General features: G+C 43.5%; 1 protein-coding gene across 1 annotated transcript; it reads left to right on the forward strand.

Annotated features, from left to right (window-relative positions):
* Positions 1-393: 393 nt before the first annotated feature.
* Positions 394-3170, forward strand: LOC131763917 (serine protease 45). Its single transcript, XM_059076692.2, has 4 exons — positions 394-753; positions 1262-1536; positions 2397-2560; positions 2894-3170. Exons 1-4 carry the CDS (start codon positions 566-568, stop codon positions 3125-3127), a joined length of 861 nt encoding a protein of 286 aa, XP_058932675.2. The 5' UTR covers positions 394-565; the 3' UTR covers positions 3128-3170.
* The last annotated feature ends 6068 nt before the right edge of the window (positions 3171-9238 follow it).

Consider the following 9238-nt stretch of genomic DNA (forward strand, 5'->3'; position numbering starts at 1 on the left):
CATATTCATGCAGTCATACAACTTGATTGTTGGAACTACTTGCAAACTGATAGTGTGTAAGCTGTTACACAGAGTGGGAGGCCTCTGTTGGCTCCATGCTGGGACTTTTTCTTGAATGGTCTATGTAAAGACTTCTGACATAGAAGTCTGGAGCTTTTCTTGACTCTGAGTAGTGTGGAGACAGAGGCCTTTTGCATCTAAGAGATGCAGAAAGCTTTATAGCCTTTCAGGAACATGGCCTAGGGACTTACCCTGACACAAGAAAATACATTTCCTGTCCTGGGGCTCCTCCTATGCTTCTCCCTTGTTTTGAGGTTCTGTGCTCTTGCTCCCTGTGTGTCTCAGTATCTCTCTCCTCCTCCTGTCATGTCTCTGTGTTTCTGTCTTGATGCTTTTTATCTCTGTCATTGTCATTTTCTGTCAGCTCAGCGCCTTTGCGCAGGCCACTGCTCTTCTCTCACTTTCAGTCTCCCCTTCTTTGAAATGGAAGCAAGTCCCCAAGTTTACAGCCTCATGCAAATTACCCTGGAGGGCATCTTGGTCACAGTCATTCTTATCCTCCTCTATGCGGCCACTGTATCTCCCTGTCATGCTTGCTCCTGAAGCTTGTGGCAAACCCTGGTGGCCGAAGAATTTGGATGTGACACGCCATTGGCCCTGGGAGGTGAGCCTCCGAGTGGAAAATAAGCATGTGTGTGGAGGTGCCCTCATTGATCTCGACTGGGTGGTGACTGCTGCCCACTGCATCCAAGGGTGAGTGTGGCCCATGGAGACCCAGGGCTGCAGCGGGCCCAGCCTAGACTCCTCATTTCCTCTGTGAAACAACGTGGCAGTGGGGGAGGTGGGGCGGAGTGGGAAGGGATGTCCCAAACAGGGAAGAGTCATGCTCACGATCTCACAGAGGCCAGGGACTCAGCTTGGGCAGGAGCCCCAAGCAACAAAGACTATATCCTAACCAGGGCAACAACATACACCCTGTATACACCCCACCCCTCACACACATTAGAACATGCGTGCATGCTAATAGCTGCACACTCGAATACACAGCACATAGACCAGGCCACTTGAATCAGCTTGACTGATGAATGAGGAGGCGGTCATATCTCTGACTCTGAGGGACCCCTGGCCGGATGAGCAAGATGGAGTGATCAGGGCAAATCAGGCAGGACTTCTGCTAAGGGGAACGTCCTTGGCGGAGGTAGGAGCATAGTGTTGCTTGAGAACTTTACATCTACCAGGTGGGGCTCTGTGTCTCCTGTAGCACAAAAGAGTATTCAGTGATTCTCGGCACCTCCAAGCTGAAGCCCACGGACTCCACGAGGGCCCTCTTGATCCCTGTGAGAGACATCATTATGCACCCCAAGTACTGGGGCCGGAACTTCATCACGGGTGATGTTGCCCTCCTCCAGCTTCACACTCCTGTCGTCGTCAGCAAGTACGTGCAGCCCATCTGCCTCCCAGAGCCCAACTACAACCTGAAGGTTGGGACGCAGTGCTGGGTGACCGGCTGGGGCCAGGTTAAACAGCGCCTCTCAGGTGAGGAGGATGGGGTCGGGGGTGATGTGTGGTACCCCAGAGGGTACACTCCTTTCCTCTGGGGCCTCTCCTGCTGAGCCCCCTCATGGTGCCTCTCAGGAAGCTTGTGGCTGTTACCTCTGGCCCCTGGTTCTTTGGATGTGTTAGTATTGTTCCTCACATGGGAACCGTTGCCATGGTTTACATCATTGTATTTGCTATGGGCACTTCATTTAGTTCTAGGAAAACCTGATCATTTGCCTCTTACGGAAGCTCAGAGTCAGGGATTCATAAATTCACTCACTCACTGATTTGTTCACCTGAGAAACTTCGATGTTCAGGCATCTGCCATACGCCAAACCCTTGTCACTGGTAATGCATGCCTTGCCTCTAGGGAACTCATAACTGAGTATGGGTAGAAGCACAGATTAACAAGGAAAGAGGCAAAGACTTCGTCAGGTGATCTTGAGAGCAAGTCGGGAGGGATCTGGGATGAGCTCTGGCAGAAAGTCTGCCTGCGATGCCTGAAGGAAGAGCGAATGTCAATCAGGTGGCAGAGGGCACAGCCAGTATAGAGCTCAGAGGCTGGAGAGAAGCAGCATGGGGGTGGGGTCTCAATTTCTGAGTGGTTACATTGAAACTTGGATTGTAGCCTGCTTGGTTCAGGAACAAAAGATTCCCAGAGAAAGGGATCCTGAAATAGAGGGCAAGGTGCTTGCCTGACATGGTCCACACCACAGGGGGAAGGGCCAAGTGAAGGAGGGCATGGAGGTGTGAAGGGGTGTGGCTGGGTCTTGAGGATGGAGGTGACAAGACCCTGGGAATAGGCAGGGCTGAGTAGAGTGAGGAGTCAGTTCTCACCCCACTGGACTCCTCCTCAGGCAACTCCACGCTGACCCCAGAGTTGCAGGAGGCCGAGGTGTTTATCATGGACAACAAGATGTGTGACCGGATTTACCGCAAGAAGTCCCTCATCCCCCGTGTTGTCCCCCTAATCCTGGGGGACATGATCTGTGCCACCAATTATGAAGAAAACTTGTGCTATGTGAGTTTCTGGGAGATTCTGGCAGCTCTCCTTCAGTTGGGATGACTCCAGGTGGGGGGCATTTCCCCAGGGAGAGGTTTGCTTGGCCTAGCTCTTTGTCATCATCATCAGGTAGTGCTCTGCTCCCATCTTCCTTCCCTGTGACTTTGATTTTGCCTGATATTCTGGGATGGGATCCCCAACTGAGGAGTGAAGGAGGACTCCAGGTAGTGAGATCCTCAAGGAATGAGAGAAGCTTCCAAGCAGAATTCAGAGGGTGGGCATTCTGGGTCCCCCAATCCTTTGGGTCCCAGCTGGGTCCAGAGCCTCCATCACTCCTCTCTCTTTGCCTAGGGGGACTCTGGGAGTCCGTTGGCTTGTGAAGTCGAGGGCAGATGGATTCTTGCTGGGGTGTTGTCCTGGGAAAAGGCCTGCGCCCAAGTACATAATCCAGGCGTGTACACGCATATCACCAAATACAGCAAATGGATCAAGAAACAAATAAGCAATGGGGTTCTCTCAGTCCCCTGCACCTCCTCCTGGCTCCTACTCCTGTCCTGGCTGCTGCAGCCCCAAATGGGCCCCTGATCTCCCTTCTCCTTTCTTCTCCGTGCTTTGCCTTTGCCGAATGGGACCAGATCAAGGTTAGACCAAGGTCATGGGTCTGTATTCAACAAGGGTCAAGGTGGGGAAAGAGTGGCCCCTGGGAGACTGGGTCCTGCTTTGACCTCCTAGTGGGGAGGGATGTGGTGGATGACTAGGCCTTGAGTGACCAGGAGGAGGGAAGTGTGGCCTAGAAGGGCTTTGGAATTAGGGACCAGGATAGCAGGGATTAAATCTGTGCAAACATGAGCTGGCTCTGTTCTCTTTTCTGGGTGGCCCTGGGAGTTGGGGGTTGGTGCGTGGGTAAGGCCTCCTGGAATTAATTCTGCCAGGAGGCTCCCCAGAGTGGGGACTGATGGTTTTTGCTATATCACTGTGCTGGGGCTTTGGGAAAGGGCCTGGGCCTGAGGCTTCAGTTTCCTCAACTGTAAATTGGGCATGCTGTAAGAGAGCAGTTGAGACATGCACTGTAGGTGACAGTAGGAAGGACCCACATATCGTGCTCCAAAATCAGCCTTCGTTTTTTAAAAAAATGGCATTAAAAAAAATAACTGATTACAAAAGTTCCCCTCCTACATTTTTTTTTTTTTTTTTGTGGTATGCGGGCCTCACTGTTGTGGCCTCTCCCGTTGCGGAGCACAGGCTCTGGACGCGCAGGCTCAGTGGCCATGGCTCACGGGCCCAGCCGCTCCACGGCATGTGGGATCTTCCCGGACCGGGGCACGAACCCGTGTCCCCTGCATCGGCAGGTGGATTCTCAACCACTGCGCCACCAGGGAAGCCCCCCCTCCTACATTTTTAAAAAAATTTTTATTTATTTATTTTTGGCTGTGTTGGGTCTTCGTTTCTGTGCGAGGGCTTTCTCTAGTTGCGGCAAGCGGGGGCCGCTCTTCATCGCGGTGCGCAGGCCTCTCACTGTCACGGCCTCTCTTGTTGTGGAGCACAAGCTCCAGACACGCAGGCTCAGTAGTTGTGGCTCACAGGCCTAGTTGCTCTGCGGCATGTGGGATCTTCCCAGACCAGGGCTCGAACCCGTGTCCCCTGCATTGGCAGGCAGAGTCTCAACCACTGTGCCACCAGGGAAGCCCCCACTCCTACATTTAAAAAAAAATAAGAATAATTAAAAGCAATGTCTGAATTTTTGTTGTGATTTACCAAAAAAATTCAGAAATACATGTAAAGATTCTCCCTTGCTCATTCACCCCCACCACCAATGCTGCTCCCCTCTCCAGAAGTAATCATTGTTAGCATCCTTAAATAAAATACCTTTATGGTTTTTTAAATAAATAGAATCTTATATATGTATTATTAATAACCTACATTTAAAAAGACTATATGCCTTGAAAACCTATGTCAGTACCTAGAGCTGTTCATAATTTTACATTAATGCATGTGTACCGTGTGGATGTAATGTATGTTATTTAACCAGCACCAGGTGTTAGGCTGTTTTTGACTTGTCAGCATTGTAACAGTGCTGCCATGAGCATATTCCTGCATGCCCAGGGGTGGGGTGGGGAAGGGCAGTCTGAAGCATTTCTGCAGCAGTCTTCCTAGGAATGGACGGACTCAGGGGAGGACCATCACAAGAAACACAAATTTAGTAATTTTGGATGACTATAACTTACTCCTCCCAAAAGCTGAACCAGTATACATTCACACCTACAGTATACAAGAATGAACGCTTCTCCTTTTTGCTAAAAATGGATATTATTAATCTTCAAAAATTTTGCCCATCCAGTGATAGAAAGTTATATTGCTGTTTTAATTTGCATTTTCTTGATTGGAAAAATGTCTTTTCATGTGTTTATTGAAAAAAAGGTATACCTTTTCACTAGTAAATCCTCTGTTCATTTGCTTATTTTAGAAATTAAGTTGTTTATCTTTTTCTCATGGAAGGTCTTTATCTTTTCTGAATATTAAGCTTTTGTCAATTATTTTACAAATATTTTCTCCAGTTGTTGCCACTTATCTTTTACAAATATGTGGACTATATGGGTAATTTTCTTCTAAAGACTTTAAAAATTATTATTGAATGAAGTCAGTCAGTGTTTACTTTCTTTATGGATTTTGTGGCTTGCTTAACTTGGCCTTCTCCATCTCCAGATTATAAAACTATCTTCACATATTTCTTTTAATATTTTGATAAATTTATTTTTTATGTGTAATTGTAATCCTTTTGAAATTTCTGTTATGTATACTGTGAGTCAGGCGCTAACTCTGTTTTCAATTGGAAAACCAACTCAGTTGACATTATTTCTTGTAGAGTCCATACTTTCCTGCTGATTTGAATGTCCACATTTATAATAACGAAATCCTAATATATTTGTGGGTATGCTTTTGAAACCTTTATTATTTCCCATTAATCTGTTTGTCTGTCCCTGGGCTAGTGCTGTACTGTTTCAATCAGCTTCATGTTATGTTTTGTTAAATGGTAGCAAAAGCTCTCCTCTTCTTTAAAAAAAAAAATTGCCTAATCTACAAAGTTTGCCTTCCATATAAACTTGTCGGTTTTCATTAAAAATGTTATTGGTATTTGAACTGAAATTAAATATACAGAATAATTTGGGGAGAACTGTCACTTTTACAGTGTTGAGTTCCTAACCAGGAATATGGTATATGTCTCCATTCATTCAGCTCTTCTATTCATGGATGTCTGGAAAACCATTGAGTTTATTTCTAAGTAGTTTACAAAGTTTGATTATGTCTGTTATGGGTGGTATCTTTTCCCATTACACTTTTTCTAATTCTGCATATTAGGTATTTTAAAGCTGTTGATGGATTTTAAAAAAACAGTGATCTTGATTCCTGGTCATCTTGCAAAACTGTGTATTAAATTCAGTAGTTTTTCAGTTGATTCTCTTGGCTTATTTTGGGGTAATCACATCACCTAAAATGGTGACAGCTCCCTCTTGTCCTTTTTGAAAGTCACACCGTTTATTTCTTTTGCAATCTCATTGCTGGAGACTCCAGCACAATATGAAATAGTAGCAATAATGATGAGGGTACATGTGCTGACCCTGACTTCATTCTTTCATTCATTCCCCAGATACTTGGAACTTCCCCTGTGTCAGGCACTGTTTTGGGCCCAGGTGACACAGTTCTGAACTGTTAAGATGATTTTTCTTATTTAATTTGTTTACTTAGTGAAACACATGACTAGATCTCCGGTAGATTGCTTAGGTAAATCCTGTAATACACTCTGGATTAAATTTCTACTGTTTTGTTTAGAATTTTTGTTCCAATATTGGATTGGCCTCCAATTTTCCTTTCTGTTCCACCCTTGGTGCCATTGCTATGCTAGCATCTTAAAACATGCTGAGTAGCTTTCTAGTCTTTTCCTGTGCCCTAGAACAGTTTATATAACACCAGCATTATTTGTTCCTTATGTTTGGTAGATTGTGCGCATAAAACTTATTGGGCCTGATGCCTTTTTTAGGGGACAAATCTTTGACTATTTAAAAAAAAACTTTCATAGCTATAGGCTTAGTTGGGTTTCCCACCTCTTTTTGCATTAATTTTAGTAAAATAAATCAATTTAGCTTAGATTTAAAAATTTTTAACTGATATGTAAAATTTGAACCTATGGCTCCTTTCCTATTTTTAATATTATTTACATGTGTACTCTTTCACTTTTCTTAATTATTAAAGATTAAAATTGCCAAATTTTTGTCTATTTCATAGGTATTTTCCAAAAAAACACCTGGTGTACTGTTATTGGTTAGCTTTATGGTATCCATCCTTCCCTTATATTACTACAGGTCCTAGTCATTAGTCCACACTGTCTGCCATGTTGCTCATCATCTTCAGGGAGAAGCTGTCACACTACCAGCTTCCAAATGGGTGGCTCATTGGCTTGATCTAATTAGCATAGTCCAGTGCCCGGCCACCTGACCCCAGTTAGGTTATCCCAATAAGCATAAGGTATGGTTAGAGGAGAGAAATGCATACTGTCTCTCTCTCTCTCTTTTTTTAAAAAAATTTTTTATTTATTTATTTATTTTTGGCTGTGTTGGGTCCTCGTTGTTGCACGCGGGCTTTCTCTAGTTGTGGTGAGCGGGGGCTACTCTTCCTTGTGGTGCGCGGGCTTCTCATTGCGGTGGCTTCTCTTGTTGCAGAGCGGGAACTCTAGGCACATGGGCTCAGTAGTTGTGGCGCATGGGCTTTGTTACTCCACGGCATATGGGAATTTTCCCGGACCAGGGCTCGAACCCATGTCGCCTGCATTGGTAGGCAGATTCTTAACCATTGCACCACCAGGGAAGTCCCCATACTGTCTCTCTTAATGTGGAGGAGGAAGCAGAAGGATGTTGGCAACCATTTTTCAATAAGGGGATAAACTCAGAATGAAGCCACCATCACTGAAGAGAGGAGACAGAAATTTTAAGCCTGTTTGAGTGGAAGTTTCTCTTACTTGTCAACTCCTAAATGGTACAAACTACCTTTTGATTCTAGTGATCAAATATGATTCTTTTTGTTTATTTTATTTCATGAAAGTTCTTTTAGCTTTAGTAATTCAGTCTTCTCCTTTGGGGAGATACACTTTATTCTTTTTCTAACTTCTTGAGTAGTATGCTTAGTTCATTATTATAGACTTTTTTCATTTCTAATATTTTCACTAATTCCATAAAATTTCCTGTGAGTCTCACTTTGGCTGTATTTCACAGGATTTTATATGTACTGACCTCATTGCCATTCATTCTATATTGTTTATTATTTCACACTGTATTTCTTACTTAACCCAAGAGTACTATATGGATGTTATTTAATCTCCTGACAGATAGTTTGGGGGAGGGATAGAGGCTTCTCCTTTTTCTCTATTAAAAATTATATCAATATGGATTTAATTATTTCCACATTCTGAAATGTATTGAGGTTTTCTTTGTGCCTAGTATTTGGTCAGTTTTATTGAATATTTCATGTGCGTTTGAAGTAAAAGTGTGTGTTTTGAAACAGAGTTCTAGCTATAACGGACTGGATCAGGCTTGTTGATTGTGTTATTCAAATCCTCTCAACACTTCAAATATTTTATATGTATAAATCTGTTGATTTCTGAGCAGTTTGTCATGAGAATTCAGAGTGTCTATTTCTTCCTGCAGTTCTAACAATTCTTGCTTCATATTTGAAAGCTGTGTTGTTACGAGTGCAAGGTTCATGCCTGCTGTGCCATCTTGATGAGTTATACCCTATCAGTGTAAAATACTCCTGTTGTCCTATTTAATATTATTTCTTTTTACAAAGATCCAGATCATAGAGTTCATTCCTAACTCTGCTGTAATAATTGATTAGGGTATAATTTTATATTTTGTACATGTTTCTTACAGATTTTTCTTGGTGTTATTTTGTACCTTTTAGTTTCTTGCTTTGAACATTTAATTCATTTATTTTCATTCTTTGTTATTCAATAATAACAGATTTAAGGTTATAGATTTGCCTTGAACACACTCAAAAAGTTTTTTTAATGCATTGCTCTAATGATTAGTATTTTCTAAATAGTTTATAGAATGTTTTTATTTCCTTGAAATAAGTTAGCCAACTTTATTTTTAAAATTTTCAAGTCATTTGTTTTATTTCACTTACTCATTCTTTTTTTAAAAAAATTATTTATTTATGGCTGTGTTGAGTCTTCGTTTCTGTGCGAGGGCTTTCTCTAGTTGTGTCAAACGCGGGCCACTCTTCATCATGGTGCGTGGGCCTCTGACTGTCGCGGCCTCTCTTGTTGCGGAGCACAGGCTCCAGATGCGCAGGCTCAGTAATTGTGGCTCACGGGCCTAGTTGCTCTGCGGCATGTGGGATCTTCCCAGACCAGGGCTCGAACCCGTGTCCCCTGCATTGGCAGGCAGATACTCAACCACTGCGCCACCAGGGAAGCCCCTACTTACTCATTAAATCTTTGTTACATTGCATCATGGTAAAAAATGTGGCCCAAACTATTTCCACTTTTAGGGAAGTTATTGTGGTTTTCTTAGTAGTCTAGTGTGCAGTTGATTTTTATAGATGTTCAGTCCCTCAAAAATAGACAAAGCTGGAGAAGACTCTCCCACTGCAGGTGAGGTTTTTCCATTTCTCGTGTATCACTGTTTGATGTTGTTATTGATG

Source organism: Kogia breviceps, chromosome 10 (genome assembly GCF_026419965.1).
Source record: "Kogia breviceps isolate mKogBre1 chromosome 10, mKogBre1 haplotype 1, whole genome shotgun sequence".
In the NCBI taxonomy this organism is placed as follows: Eukaryota; Metazoa; Chordata; class Mammalia; order Artiodactyla; family Physeteridae; genus Kogia; species Kogia breviceps.